The sequence below is a fragment of the Sorex fumeus genome, unplaced genomic scaffold (assembly GCF_029834395.1).
Source record: "Sorex fumeus unplaced genomic scaffold, SorFum_2.1 ptg000002l, whole genome shotgun sequence".
Taxonomy (NCBI): domain Eukaryota; kingdom Metazoa; phylum Chordata; class Mammalia; order Eulipotyphla; family Soricidae; genus Sorex; species Sorex fumeus.
Window position 1 is genome coordinate 75,589,904 of NW_026606059.1, and position 16,923 is coordinate 75,606,826.

The 16,923-nt window shown below is 39.1% G+C and overlaps 1 protein-coding gene across 2 annotated transcripts in view; it reads right to left on the bottom strand.

Annotated features, from left to right (window-relative positions):
• The window catches only part of ZFPM2 (zinc finger protein, FOG family member 2), a 531,451-nt gene that overhangs the window by 161,883 nt on the left and 352,645 nt on the right, over positions 1–16,923 (bottom strand). For both annotated transcript variants that reach the window (XM_056110089.1, XM_056110088.1), the window contains one exon: positions 7,239–7,350. In XM_056110089.1, the coding sequence (XP_055966064.1) occupies positions 7,239–7,350 (112 nt within the window). The remainder of the gene's footprint in view (positions 1–7,238; positions 7,351–16,923) is intronic.

A 16,923-nucleotide genomic window follows, 5' to 3' on the forward strand; every position in this document is an offset into this window, starting at 1 on the left:
GCCCTAGCACATGTGTCACATGTGGACTTTCAAGCTTCCATATCTAACGCTGGGATGTGTATAGGGGCTCTTTCCATCCTTGGAGAAGCTTGCATTCTTTCTTGAGCGTGTTACTCTCTCTCAGTTTCTCTCCTTCTTTCCCTTTCCTAAAGACCTCCCAATAAAATCTGTTTTTTCTTCCCTTCTCATCTCCTGAAATTCTTTTCTGGGAGGGAAGACAAGAATACAGTAACCCTGGGTCTGGGGTGGCAGAGGCAGATCAGGAGAAAGTCATGGTCTCTCTCCTCCCCACCTCACCTTAGCTATTCGTGGGGGCCCACCGACTTCATTATGATCGTTATAATAATTTAAGACTTTCATTAAATAGAAAAATATCAGATATAAAGGACTAAAAAGAGATAATACAGCAGGTAGTGTATTTGCACAATTCTAACCAGGGATCAACCCTTGGTACTGCCAACGATCCCCTGAGCACTACTGGAAGTGATTCCTAAGCATCAGGTATGGCCCCAAAACACAAGGACAAAATAACAGTTATAGAAAACAGAATCCAACAATTTCAGCCACTTGTTTCTAACACAGCTCTCTTTGTACAGTTGTGTATTCAACAGGACTGAAGGGGACCAACAAATTCTTGACTATGAATCTGGTGTTAGACTTGCAGGTAGATAGCTAGGGGGCCCTGGTAATGTGCTTTTGAGAAATAATAAAACTTTCAAAGAGATTGCCTAACTCTGAAGTGGCCAGAAGCTCCATCCCTTTGGGATGCAAATGTTGCCCTCTTTGTTGAACAGAAAATGAAGCAAAACCAAGATGCAAGAATTCACCTGGCCCCACCCAGAGAAGGGCGGACCCTAAGAAAAAGAGAAACTACAGAAGTTTATGAAGAGACCATAGTGCAAGGCTTTCCTGTGACAATGCCAGGATTAATTTTTCTGTGTGCAGAAAACTCCAGGAGAAACCTTTTGGAAGAATTGTATAAGATCTCCCAAAAGTCATTCAGGGCTTACTCTTCAAGGCCCTGTTCTTTGAACATGTATTTTGCTTATTTGTCTCTCTAACTCTGCGAGTTTTATTCACTCTGGAGAAGCCTGCATTCTCTCCTGAACACGAATTCTCTCTTTTCCTCTCCTCTCACAGGCAAGTTTCATTCAATAAAAACTACTTTGCTTCACCAACTTGCTTCTTCAATGGGGGAAGGTGATGGACCCCAAATACCTGTGAAGTTTGGGCAATTTGGCTAGTCCTGACCTAAGCCTGTCATTTCTCCCAGAGCTGGTGGCTGAGGTGGGCGGGTCCAGCGGAGGGGGGGGGGAACACTGCCTATATCCTTGCTCCCCACTTTACTGAGCCACCAGTAACGAGGTGATCATGTCTGCTTGATCCCAACTGGAAGGGCTGGTTTTATTTCCTCTAAATTTGCATTAACCGTAAATTGGATTGAATCTAAGAGAGACAATGACATAAAATTGATCATAGCAGAGGAGGTCTGTGGCTTCACAGAAATCAAGTAAAGTTGCCCTTCCTATTTCATAGATGAGAAAATCAGGATTTCAAGTACCACAATTTCTTGAGTTTACCTTTCATAGGAAAACCGTGCTTTCAACTCAACAGAAACTTGTGATTTAGCTGAGATGTGGGTGAGCCAATTACTTTCCTCATTTGTGGTGACCATGCTGCTCTCCTAATCTACATCTTGAGCAAGGGTGGCTACTCAGAAATAAGCACCTCAGGAGCAAAGAACTAATCCAGCTGTTCCTAACTAGAAATAAACAGAAGGCTCACGGTCGCATGGAAAAGGCTACAGCTTTTCTTCTGAAAACTCCACTGAGTCCATTCACTTCTCACTTCCCAGAAAAAAAACAGCATTCACACTCATCAACTGTAAAGCGGAGGACACAGAGGGTGGGAGGGAAGGGAAGACACTGACGACGATCAACAGGTATGAGCGAGTGGGTGAGCTGTGCACATCCTACCCTCCAGCACCTCTTTTTCACTCCCAGGGAGCTTTTTAGACTCCACTACAGATAAGAAAATTAGAGTTATCTGGAGTCTGTTGAGAATAATGGTCAAAACCAGATGACCAACAAGTCTGCTCCATCGATGTCTGGATGAGCTAATTACTTTCTGGAATAACAGGGGGTAGTTGAGGCAGGAAAAAAGTACATCAGATTACAATCCTAATGCCAAATACTAAACTTCTCCTTTGATGAAACAAGATGATGGCAGCCTGTCAAATAGCATTATGAAGTTATAATAATTATTTGATGGATACCTTGGAAAAGAAAACATGATACTTTTTATTATCAGTCTACATTTAATAATATTTTATATTATCATTCTACATTATCTTTTGTATTTATAATGTAAATGTAATATAGCACAGCGGGTAGGGCGTTCGCCTTACAAGCGGCCAACATGGCCGACCCGAGTTCGATTCCTCCGCCCCTCTTGGAGAGCCTGGCAAGCTACCGAGAGTATTCGATATGCCAGACACAGTAACAACAAAGTCTCCAATGGAGACGTTACTGGGCCCGCTCGAGCAAATCGACGATCAACGGGAGGGCCTTTACTTTTACTTTACTTACTAATAATAAGAAGAATTTTTTAAGTGGTAGGAGCAATATACCAATTGTGGCTGTTTTACACACTTAAGCATGTATTATAAATTTCTTTTTACAGAAATGTCACAGTCAAGACTTTAAAAAGAAGTGTTAGGCAGGGGCTGAAGCACAGAGCATATATATGCATGCCCACCACCCAGAAAAAAAAAGCATTTACACTCATCAACTTCCCAGTTGGATATATATGTATATCCATATATATGCATGCCCACCACCCCCTCACACATATAGCCATATGCAAGGCATTTGATATGCCTTGCATATGGCCGAACCCAGGTTCTATCCATGGTCCCGAGACTCCTAAGCACAGAGATAGTGGGTATGGGGCCCAAATAAAACAAAGTGTTAGGCACACCCATTTTACATCTGTAACTAGGTTCAATGGGCTTTCTAAAATACAGTCCTTTTGGTGGCATACAATTGTGTAATATAACTCATAAGCACTCTTAAGTCAGAGCTTGACAACGAAATAAAATTTTGGCAGCAGAAATGTATTTACTTGATTAGAATTTTTCCAACATTAGGAATAATGTCTTGCCTCTGGGTACAGGGATGTGAGGCATCAAGAAACCAGTTTGGTTGTTGCTGCAATAATGGAAGAATCGTCTTGCTTCCTTTGGGGAACTATTTCTTCTTTACCCCAGTGACTCCTGTGAACTTAAGTCTACTGTTTGGCCCAGAAGGTGGTAATGGTCTGCCAGGAAGAGTCCTAATGATGAATTGGCAGGGATTAGTCTCTGTTCTGCCTAATCAAAGTTTAGAAAGTCTCTCTGTGCACTCGATTGCTGAGACGTGAATTGTGGTGTTTCCCAATACCTGAGGGCAGTTCAAGAATGAACCCTATAAAGAAGTGAGAGAGAGTGAGGACGACAGAGAGAGACAGAGAGAGACAGAGATAAAGCTATGGAGAGATTGATAGGGGACAGCAAAAGTTCAGGCAACTAGAGTAAGCTGTTCTGAAGTCCAGAATATTGCTAGACTCTGTTATAGGATATGGGTCTCTTTAACCTCAGGATATTATTCAAAAACTTCAAAAGTATTCCTTTTTTGCATAATTCTATTTCATTTGGATCTCTATTGCTTGAAAACAAAGGTGTTTCAATTAATAAATAACAGACTCATAATAAAAATACTTCACATATTATAGTTATCAAGTCAAAACTCATGTAATTCAGAGTCCCAAATTCCTGTAGTTTCAAAACTCTTTTGCTTTACAAAGGCTTGTCCCAGCAGCAGCCTACATGGACTGAATGTTTTGGAACCATAGGATTTGGATAGAAATATTCCTTGGGTCATGTTTTCCATGATTTCAATAACTCCTCATACAATCCTAGTATATTAGCATTTTCACAGAAATTGAGGACACACTCTGTAGGGCTCTCTTCCTACTGAAGGCAACATAAATTCTAGCTTCAGAAGTTCATCTAGGAGTAGAATGGAGAGTCAACTGTAGCTTTCCCAAGATTGTGTTATCAGGAACACTAAATCTAATCAAGATTTACTGCAAAGAATGCATCTAAATAAATTACATATGTGTGTTTGTGTGTGTATTTGTGTGTGTGCGCATATATGTATGTATATATAATACATATATATGCATGCCCACCACCCTCTCACACATATAGCATATGGTCAATAGGGAATACATACAGAGAAATACTTGGTTATGGGCTCTTTAATGCCAGGGTTCTGTGGCACTTCCCACTCTAGTAGCACATTCTCTGTGAGTTCTGGGCATAAAAGATCTGAGTTGTTTGAGAGGATTCACTCTTATGTAATAGTATCAAGAGTCATTGGATTTGAAATTCTCAAAACCTGGATTCAAATTTATCTCCACTGTCAGCTCTCTATGACCACAGAGCACCTCTCTCAGTCAATGTCAAGTTCATAAAATGAGGGAACAACATCTTTTATATCTCACTGGGCATTAAATATAAGGAGAACATTCTCATTTACATAGCCCAGATCATAAGCTAGATAGATGTACATTTGAATCCAACCTTAGCCACATATTAGCTTTGTGATGGGGGGATAAATTCTGCCTTAATTTTGCTTTTGTATAATGGAGTGGTATGTTGATTACCTCAGAAGAGGTGTTAAATGAGAATTAAAGAACACATATTCAGTAGATAATGCCTGTTCCAGCTATCTAAATTGCAACACCAACTATTCATGTAAGTTGAATAACATCAAATACATTTTGTGGCTAAAAATTGTTAAATAACAGACATTCTTTTGGTGTATCATTATAATATGTTGAGTATATACTATAATTTCTGGCAACTATTCCTCCAATGTTTATCTGGTCAGCCAATACTTATTTTTTTATAGAGGCAGCTGAAAGGGCAGCTACCACTAGTGGACTTTTACGTACATCTTTCACAAATACAGAAAATGACTATTGTAAAATAAGCTGATAAAGAGCAAGTGCATACAATTTTATATGGTGGGACCAAGGAAAAAGTTATGGTCTGCTTAGTAATGATTGCCACTCTTAGCAATGTACAAAGCTTGAATGTTGTTGAACTCAACCCATGCTTTATGAGTTAGCACATTAATAAAGTTCTATAAATTAATCCAAATTATTTATTGCTAAAAGGGCTTAAGACATAGTCAACCAAACGCAAACACATACAGTTAAAGACCTCTGTTACATATGGCATTAGAATTTTGTTCTTTCTTTTAATTTTTTTTCTTTTTGGTTTTGGGATTATACCCTGCAGTGTCCAGAGACTATACTCCTAGCTCAGTGCACGGAAAAACCATGTGGTACTTGTACCTAGCCCAGTGTGAGAGGAACCCATGAAGATACCATTTGGTACCTCATGAGAGGAAACCATGTGGTACTGGGGATTGAATTTAGGCCTCCCACATGCAAAGCATTCACTCAGTGAGCTAATTTATCTCTATGTGCCATGTCTTTCTCTTAAAACAATTACACATATCTCTTCTTTAAAAGAATGCTTGATTTTGGGTTGGAGAGATAGTGCTACAAGTAGGGCACTTGAATTTCATGCAGTTAACCTGGATTCGATCCCTGGCACCATATGATCCCCTGAGCCCTGCTCAGAGAATACTTCCTGAACACAGAGCCAGAAGTAAGTTCTGAACACAGGTGGGTGTTAACCCCAACTCAAAAAAAAGGTCTGATGTTAAAACATAATGTATTTGGATTATGACAGAAGTAGAATTATAATTTGGTTCCTCCATTTGATAGTACTATGATGAAGAGAAGTTTTTGCAGCATGAAATTTGTTTCTAGTAATTGTTTCAACATCCAAAACATCTTTCACATTTTTTTGCATTATGAATGTGGATACTGGTAAACTGGTTCACTATACTATTTCACCCAACTTAGATAGATCATATTGACATATCTGAGAAAATATATAGCTAAGAACTCCCACCAACATATCATAGGTATTTGGGGCTAGGAAATGAATGGGTATGAGGTCAGCAATTAAAGAAGGAAAAGGGCTATAATCAGATCCTGGTGTGTAGATTGTTTTTTTAGCTTGTAAATTCCCTCTTTCCTGTGTTTCAACTTTCAAAGGCTTATGGTAGTTTAAAGGCAATCCTCTTATGAGTGTACAAATTGTAATGATTACAGGAACAAGTTGTAATTGTTTCTAGCAAGTTTTGAAGAGTCTTTGATGTGGTGATTAGTGTTTTATATGTTAATATATTGATAGGGGTCCTTATTTGCTTGTTTCTTCTATCCTTTTATGGTTTCTAGGTTCAATGTGCAAATAAATCTTTGATCTCAGTAGGTCCATTTGGTTAAAAAAAGAAAGCCAGAGAAATTAAACATGAGAAGCACAGGGTTTCTGCAATATTTACGAAGACGTGAGATTAGGGATTTCACTGTAAAAGTACTGAGCTAAGACTCCTAACAGGACTATCGAGACAAGAATTCCAAACCACCACTCACAAGAGGCGCAGTCTGTGTTTCGAAGCTGCTCCCAGGACCAGCTGCCTTGTTTGAAGCCCAGGAAAAGCTTTATGGTGCACCCTAGGTTGGTATCACACTGAGCAAATCAAAGGCAACATCCTTCTAAGTCACTAGCTTCCCCTGTTTCATTTGCCTCCCGCTCCTCTGCCATCGCTATGGGAAAGAACCTTCTAGGCTTTGAGATGGTTTCGTTTCCAGCTCTCCTCTCATGATGAGAGATTTCACAAAACCGGCGAGAACGCAGAGCATGCAGCACATCGACCCTGACTGCTGAATTTCCACAAGCATTTCTCTTTTGATTGATAACGCCGAAGACAGAAATTTGGGATTTCCTCAAACCCAGCTGTCAATAAAACTGACAGCAAGAGAGGTACCTGTCAAACCACTCCAATATAGGCTTAGGAAACTGTGTGCTGCATTAAGTAATTAATGAGATAATTCGTTGTTTATTCTGTACAGGGACAAAACAAAAAATGCTAAACAACCCCAAACACTACCCCTTGAGAGTTTGGCAAATGCAAGTTAGAAAGATCAGAAGGGAACAACGAGGAAGGGAGGGATCACGTTTTACTTCTCATTCCCATTTCAGGTGGTCTGGCGCTGTTGGGCAACGATCGGATTTCAATACTTCTACAGCAAGAGGGAAAGAAGCTTGCACTTACCTTTGCTGTACACAATGCAGTTGTTTTTGTTGTCTTCCACTCCTTGCCAAGTCACATCCAAGAGCCACTTGGGACCAGCAGTGAGCACCATTGGGACCTGAGCCTTTGTCTTCTGTAGAAAGAATGATAACAAACAGATGCCATTTGCCTTTGCTGATTAAAACCTTGAATAATAACTGTACTAATCATTTTATTTTTACAAACAACTAAATCTCCCAAACCATAACCCAAGTCCTATTCCCCAGCCTCATGGTATCTTTTGAAGATGACAGAAACTGTAAGCCTTTACTGCTTTCACTAATCTGAATGGTAGAATTATTATCAAGGATTTTTTTCTTTTTTTTTCTAAATGATACTGGATCAGATCTCCAAGATTAGACAGATCTCTTGCGGCTCTGTATTATAAAGAGAATGCAGATGACTTTCATTGCAAAGAGCAGAGTGTTTAGAAGTGAACTTTAGACACATTGTACTTGACTATCAACAGGATCTCACTATTTCCTGAAACAGACAGGAAAGAATTTAAAGAATCAGGATCCATTTCAAAGCTCTATCCTGAGCAACATTTATATTAGAGTAGGAATTTATTCTGAATGAATAATGAAACCCACCCATCCCCCTTTGCTAAGTGTGGCTGTGTAGTCTGGCTGGAACTGAAATCATAATAATGCTAATGATTCGGCATACCCTGTCTTCAGAGAGACTGTAAAAGAGGAACCGTGAGTCAATTCAAATCCAGAACAACCAAAGCATGACATCCCTACTTCTGAGAAGCAGAGAAGCTCGAAGGTGAGTGCTAACAAAATATTTTCAGCATACATTTTAAACATACAGCTCAAGGGGTTCATCATTTTCAATGGCTTGGCACCCCAGATATTTATCTTTAACTAGGTCAGTAATTTCACATGGCAGGAAATAAACTGGGAAGGAAACAAGTAAGGTTTAGCCAGACTTTGTTTCCTGGTGAGTCCCAGGGAGAGGGCGCCCAGGCTTTCATCATTCACCAGCCTATGTTCTGTAGATCAAATATCATGGGCCCACAAACACAAAATATAATACCAGAGTCTCCAGGTGATTTTTCAGGTTAATTTTCTTTTTTTTTTTTTGTTCTCAATGATTTTTTTTCTTTTTTTATTAGTGAAACACCATGAGGTACAGTTATAGGCTTACAAATTTTGTGCTTGGGTTTCAGTTATACAATGATCAAGTGCCCATCCCTCCACCAGTGCCCGTCATCCATCCCCACGGGTCCCAGCACCCCTCCCCCCAACCCTCATCCCCCCCCTCCCCGTCCCATCCTGCCTCTGTGGCAGGGTATTCCCCCTTGTTCTCTCTCTCTTCTTTTGGGTACTGTGTTTTGCAAGAGAGGCATTGAGTGGCAATCATGTTTGGTCTATAGACTACTTTTAGCATGCTTCTCCCACCCAGGGGGGTCCTCACAACATCCTTTATTTGGTGCTCTCTTCTCTATCTGAGCTTCCTTTTCACCTAGCACGTGTGGCTGGCCTTCAAATCATGGAGCAAAATTCCTGGTACTAATCTATCTCAGCCATTCCTGGGTGTTAGTCTCCCTTTTTGTTGCTTTATGTTCCCCAGATGAATGCAATCTTTCTGGGTCTATCCCGCTCTTTCTGAGTCATTTCGCTTAACATGATACTTTCCATGTAGTACCACTTGTATGTAAATTTCATGACTTCATCTTTTCTAAGAGCTACATAGTACTCCATTGTGTAAATGTACCAAAGTTTCTTTAACCAGTCATCTGTTCTCGGGCACTCAGGTTTTTTCCAGATTCTGGCTATTGTAAAGAGTGCTGCAATGAACAAACAATTGCAGATGTCACTTCGACTATACCTTTTTGCCTCTCTGGGATATATTCCCAGGAGTGGTATTGCTGGGTCAAATGAAAGCTCAATTTCTAATTTTTTGAGAGTCGTCCATACTGTTTTCCAAAAGGGTTGGACCAGCCGGCATTCCCACCAGCAGCTGAATTTTCAACTAGATACGATCCTGCCAAAGAGAACTGAGCCCACTCTGGGACTTGCCCACATGTTACGTGCTCTCACAGATCGCCCAAGTTGACAGGAATCCTTGTTCCTGCCAATTTGAGACATTTACTTGAGGATTCCCCAGGTACACTGTTATTTCAGATCTCAGAAATCTGGGAAACCTGCTCCAACCAGCAGGCAGCAATGACAAACACGTGACACAGGTCTGTTGTTAATACCAAAGCCATCTATCTATCTATCTATCTATCTATCTATCTATCTATCTACGGGATGTCAAAAGACCGCGTGGCCGCCCACCTACCAGATGGTCAGACTTCTTCATCAAGATCATGAACGATCGGTTTGAGGCTCTTTGTGTTCCTAGAGCGAACAGACGCCAATGGGCTACACTAGCACGTGACAGGGACACATGGAGACATTACTTTTGCCTGCTCGAGCAAATCGACGATTAATGGGAAGTCAAGTGATCAAGTGATCTATCTATCTATGTGTGTGTGTAAACTAAGAAAAAATAAGGGCTGGAGAGACAGTAAAGCATACAAAAAAACAGTTGCCTTAAACATGGTTGACCTGTGTGGCTTAGATCTCTGGCAAGAGAAATGGTCCCACAAGCAGTGCCAGGAGTGATCCCTGAACACTGAGATAAGAGGAAGTTCTCAGCACCACCAGAAGTCATCCTTTGAGCTCAGAGCAAGATGGAAACCTGGAGCACAGCAGGGTTTGGCACAACAACAAAACCCAAATGAAAAAAAATATACATAAAATGGATGCTAGTCTAGTTTGTTTTGTTTTTGTTTGGGGGCCACACCTGGTGGTGATCTGAACATATTCTTGGATCAGTGCCTAGGGCTCACTCCTGGCAGTGCTCAAAGGACCACAGAATTCTGGGGATTGAACCTGGCCCTGTCTCCTGCACGCCAAGCATGCATCCAGTCTAATGAGTCATTTCTCTGGCCCTGGCCTAGATCTTGAAACAACAAATCTATTGTTATCAGTTGCAAAAAAACAAAAAAAAAACAAAAAAACAAAAATTAACATTAATTATAGTGGTGAGATGACAAAATAAGCCATGATGGAAAGGCTGAAAATGAAATTTGAAATGAAAGTACTTCAGGCAGTTCAGATCAATTTTAACAGATACAAGCATGCTAATTTTTCATGGTAGTACTTTGATTCATCATAAAACCCTATTTTATTCATTAGCTACCTTAATATTTGCTAAGTGAGTAAAAACAGTTACCTGAATGTCTTGTAAAATCAATTTAATATGATTTCAATAATTAGTGATAAAACAGCTATCAAGCTATTCCCATGGCTATCCATCAGAGCCACCATTCTAATTTATTTCCACTGTCAAAAAAGAGTTTGATGCCAAGAAATGTTCTGGACTTTGAAATAGTCCTTAGTGGCCCATAGGCAATTGAATATTGTCTTAACGTGAAGATTCCTTTGTTTACACCAAGGAAACAAGGTAAAGATATCTCTTTATTTGACCCCAGAAATAACATTCACAGATCAGTATCTGTGTTTCCAAACAATAAGCAATAGGTAGGGCACTTGCCGTGCACATGACCAGTCTGGGATGGCTCCTTGGTACTCCATATGGTCCCTAAGTCCCACCAGAAGTGATCTCTGAGCAGAGTTAGGAGTAAACCCTGAGTACCATCAGGTGTGGCCCGAAAGCCAAAAATATCAATTAATTAAACAATAAAAAAGGAAGAGAGACACCATTTTGGTTATTTGTCCAGGTAAGATTGAGTGATTTTCTTTGTAGCATCTGCTCTCTTCTGATTTTGATCAAGCAGCTTTCACTAACAGCCTCCTGTCACTATTTTGACCGAAAACTCTAATTTTATGGGGCAGACATCTGTCTCAAATTCTTTAAACCACAGTTCTTGGAGCTGCATAGGTGAATTTTTACAACATCCAACAGAAGACATGAAAAATAGATACTGGTTATCTAAGCTCACGAGAGAACGTTTTCCTTTCTGATCCTTGGGTCACGCTGGTTTGGAATTTGAGTGTCTCTCCCTCTCTCAGGAGACCACGTGGTGCCAGGGTTTGAACTGAGGTTACCTGCATGTGAAGTAAGTGCCCCAGCCTTTCAAGGAAGGAAATTTTCCAACCATTAAGGAAATTTTATTTTAAAGTAAATCAATTACTATAATCTTCAATTCATTTGACAAACCACCTTTGCCTCACACTCAGAATATGAATTTGAATCCAAATGATAGAGATAGGTAAATTTTAAAAGTATAATATATCATGAAAAAATAGCATGGTAGGCAGTCCAAAGTCAGATATGAATTGTCTTGGGGTAGAGGGAGGTCAATAAAAGGAAAGAGAAACACTTCTATCTTGTGGAGTCTGGGGAGATATAATAAAGAGTGATGTTTGAATAGAATCTTGTTTTATCTTTTTGGACCACACCTGGCTGTCATCAGGGCTTACTCTTGGCTCTGAGTTCAGGAATCACTCCTGGCAAGGCTTGGGGGAGACCACATCCAGTGCCAGAGATTGAACCCACATAGATTTTATGCGAAGTGTCTTCCCCATTGTACTATCTCCAGGCGCTCAGATACAATGTTAGAGTGGAAACAGGAAGGGATTGCAATTATTGACATTAGGATGAGTAAGGAGAGTTATGTGTATGGAAGACAGTGAGTGGACTCTAGGATCAAGTTCTCTCTCTCCTTTCTCTCCCCCCCCCCTTCCTCCCACAACCAGCAGTGCTCAGGGCTCTGCTCTCTGAGGTCACTCCTAGCAGGAGGACTTGGGGACTATATGGATATCAAATGGGCTGGCCACAACGTGGCAAGCACCGTATCCATGGCATTATCTCTCCAGCCCATTGATCAAGTTCTTACAAATATCTTTAGAGTTGTTCATAGTATGTTAAGAACACTAAGTCCTAAGCATTTTCTCCCTTCAAAATAGACATTGATCTAATAATAATTATTATTTTCATTAAGTGGAAGGAACATATGTAGCTGGAAGGGGAAGGCAAGAAGCAGACCTGGAAAGTTCTTCTCATATCAGGCAAGCGGCTTGTGCTTCCGTCTAAAAGCAAAAATGATCCAGAAGAGATTTGTTCAAGTACAAAGAGTACAGATAGTACTACTTAATGAGAAAGCTTTTACTTAGCCCTAATGCTTAGAATTCAGATAACTATATTGTAACAACACAGAAAAGATTTATTTTAGGTCAAATAGCTTGTGGAAGGCAGCAGCACCTATACACATATAGTTCTTTTTCCAAATCCAGTCACTTCTAGGGTTAGTGATAATCTTGAATTTTCCTGACGCCAAAGGTTTTCTAGGATGCTAGAGTTTTGGTGCTGCCACTGCAAAGTTCCAGGCAAATTGGGAACCTGGAATAAACTTATACCCCACCCCCAGCTCTACTACTATGAAATAAAATATTAGTGTTTTGTACTACCAAGTACGGAATATTGGGCTATAAGTACTTTTTTTTTTACCACATTGTACTTAGGAATTTAATATAACTTAATAGATGATTTTGTGGCACAAATGAAAATATTTAACTAATATCTCTCAGTAATGGTGCCAGGTATCACACCTTTTAACTTTGTCAAATATTTGTTATGCCCAGACATACCTAGGCTTATTAAACAGCAGAATAAAAAAATAAACAATATATTTGCCTCCAAATCATAAGAGGGAAAATGTAGCCTAGGACCTGCTGAAAGCTATACCAAGCTGCAAAGTAAATAATACATAGATAAAAAAATCTCAAGGGAGCAGTTATTACGGTTCTGAGGAGGGAAGTCAATTTCTTTCTGAAGAACTCAACTTTTGTAGAGATTGACTGCCTTCAAAGAAGATTACCAAGTGTGAGAAGGAAGGAGTTAGCCAGGATTATATGAAATCTACACTACAGCAAAATCCATGAATAGAAAATAACAATAATATCCACATTGATCATTACGTTCACTCCTCCATGTGTCTCGGTATCATAACAATTCACACAAGTCTTGAATATTAAGTGCAGGAGTAACTTTAGTGTTCACTGAGTTTAACTGCCTCGCTTCACAAATAACGAAAGTCAGGCCTAGATGTTTATCTGCCATCCTCCGGAGTATACACAGTTGGCAGAACATACTAGGAAATGAGAGGGGATGTAAAAGGTATGGTAGACAGAAAAAAACGTTTCCTCAAAGATATTTATACCCTAATCCCCTGGACCTCTGAATATATTACCTGACTTAACAAAAGGGATTTTAAGATATGATCAAGGTTTAAACCATGAAATCGTGAGAGGATCCCAGATAAACCAAATGGGCTCATTCTACGCATGAGTCCTTAAAAGTAGAAGAGAAACGAAGGACAGTCGATTGGAGAAACCACACATGAAAAGGATTCCACTGGCCTATGCTGCACTTGAAGCTGCCATAAGGTCAGAGGCTGAGGAAAATGTGGTATCTCCAGTAGGGATTCAGCATAAGGCAGCAGGAAACTAAGACTTCATTTTTTTCAATCTTGAGGAATTGACTTTTCCAATAACGCGAGTGAGTGGAAAGTGGATTCTCTCCGACAGCTCTGAGAGAGGGTTGCTTCCTGCTGACACTTTGATTTTAGGCTGATGAGATCCATAAAGGACTTCTTGATCTGTCAAACAGTAATCTAATAAATAGTGTTGCTTTGAGCCACTGAATTTGTGGCCATTCATTCTGTCAGTAAAGCAAATCAAAAATGAATACAAAAATCCCCTCAGATACACTGACTTAGGCTTTTGTTTTTGATTTTGAAATCACTCACACACCATATCAAATTGTTCAAAAGTCTGGAGCAACGAGCAACGTTTCCTTCGTTGGAATTACAACACATCTATACTGTCATTGCACAATCAATCATTATTATTTCAGTAAAGCATGAGAAAATGCACACTAGTGATGGCAGTAATTGCTACAGTATACCTGGTCATTTAAAACTTTCTATGATTTAGCAGTGACTTTACAGTGAGGTGAAGCATTAAAAAAAATCACTGTTCTATGAGCTGGGTGATATAGACTGGCACCCCTGCAGTTGCCAGGCACTGCTATTAGAAATTCAATAAGTTTGAATATTCTAAACTTCAGAACAAACTCTATGACAGATTGAGGATAGTTCTGTCTGAAAGGTGGATGAATGAAGTAACTGAGTGCTTAGTTCAATAAAGATGCCTGTCAAACTTTAGCTTATAAAAATGAACAAATAGCATTTATTGAAGTCCTACTTTTTTTCTACATGACTGGTTGCAATTGTAATGATTAGCATAGAAGTAAGATACAAATTCTATTATTCAATTTTGAAGATGGTCACAGTCACTGGTGCAACTGATCAATTTTCTAAATGTCCATTTTCCAGGTTTTGTTTAGAGTTTAGGATCACCATATGACATAATTTGACCAATAAAACTGAGTAGGGAAAGTGTCATGTCACTTCACAGAAACTATCAAAGCCAATATTGCATTGCTTAAAAGTTGATGGAAGCAAATAACAAGAAAGCTCCAGCAAGGACAAGGGAAAAGAAACAAGCATTTTTACATAAAAGACATTTCCATTTCAAAGGTTGTTTGTAACTTCAGCAAACCTTTCTTCTCCTTGCTTCTACCAAGTTTTCATCCTATTGTTCCTGTATTGAAATAAACCATTGGGTATTTACAGGTTAAAGTTTGCACTTTTATCTATAGTTCATCAGTCTCTTTCAGTAATAAATCAATTCAGTGTGCTTAACAGGAATCTTGAATTTCAGTGAAACTGGGATGTTTTAAAGAGAAAAAGAAATAGTATGCATTTCTGAGGTTCCACATTGTTAAGATGGAAATATCTGGACACTGTTTGAACCCAGTTTCATGCTTAGACAACCTACAACTAGACAAACTTGACAAGGACAAAAATGGGTCAAAAGTGTCATTTCTTAGGAATAATTAGAATCATCTAATGTGGATACAAGAGGTCAAACTAGCATCCACTTCTCACTAACCTTTGGAGTTACTGAACCGACAAAGGAGGGAGCCTTCAATAAATGTTTATACTCAAGCCAAAAGGTTAATGGAGATAAAAGTAGACAGCCCAAAGGTAAAGAATAGAAGATAATTCTAACCCAAGGAACTGGTGACATAATGGGTTAGGGATTCCAAATTTTGCTCAAATTCTGTGTTGAGGATTTCCAAAAAGGAGGCTTAGGAAGAACTGGACATTTTAGGAAAGTCTGACTTAAGAGATGAGCTTGACATTATGGACTTTAAGAAGAATTAGAAGTGTCATTTGATGTTAAGAGTGGCTGCACTGATTTTAGGAAATTCAACAAAATCTTAAGAGAAAAGGACAATCCAATAAGCAATTTGATGCTGTTAAAAAGTTTTAAAATAAGTTGTTGGTGGTTTGTTTCCATGACTAGGCAACGGGGGAGGGGGGTGGAAAGGCTGGATTTTCTTTAGCAAATTCAGCCATTTTAACACTATATCTTCATTTTTTACTCTTTAATCTATAAAAACATTCAGTAGTGAAAAAATTTAATTATTATAGATATTAGGCTCACATAGTGAGAAGCAGAGTAACTTGTATGTCTGTCTGGCCATCGGGAATTATGTATCTCCCAAACTGTCGATTTTTCCGAATGAAAACATTTTCTACATCCCAACGACCATATTGGCACTAAAGTCATGGGACCTTGTATGACCACAGGGGAAATCTTGCACAATAAATATTTCAGTGAATGTATCCACACAGTTCTCCACACTAGAATTAAATCTAAATTCCATCAGTCATGAAAAGACTGCATCACTCTCCTTTTACTAGTTAACGATTCTGAAGACAGTGAACTTGAATTAACACCCCCCCTCCTCAGCTCCCCTTCATCAACAGCCTATTCAATGGGAAAATGAGCTTCAAATCTTGGATGATCAGGAGCTGAGAGAAATAAATTCTTATAGAATTGTATTTTCAACAATTCTGGGTCTGGTGTATGGCCTCAATATTACTGATTTTGATTAGAACTATAACACTTGAAATGTGATGATTTTCATCAAAACAACAAAAATCCTGGGCTCTTTAGTAACTATTCTTTAAAAAGTTACTTCACAGTGTTAATGCTTGAACTTGATGCTACTGAGTTCTTTTTTCAGAGTATCACTTTTAGCTATATAGAAAAAGTCACTTCATGTGGCTCTGTGGGTGAATGTTATAGTAGAATGACAGGGAATAAAAAGTTTCAGAGATCCACCCAAATAGTCTCCATAACATTAGAATATGATAGGGGTATATTATATGTTTCCATTAAAATAATGTATTTCTTTTCATAAATAAAATAAAGTGACCACTAATGTATATGGGTACATCTTGAGAGCTGCTGTCTTTGTTTTGCCTACTCAGTCTTTAAACATGATGGTGTCTATTTGGTGGGAGTATTATATAAACAAATTTGAAACAAGTTATTTCAGGAGGTATCGAAATGAATCAGGTGCTACAGATATGATTCAAGAAGCAATAAAAGTCAACTTAGTATGAGTCTCAAAATCACAGTGCTTGAAAAATACTGATATGCTCAGTACATTATCAAACTCAAAGAAATGAAGAGAAAGTTCTTTGTTTTATTTTGTTTTTATAGCCAGCAGTACTCAGGGTTTACTCTTGGTTCTCAACTCAGGCATTTGGCAAGATTCAGAGCAATAT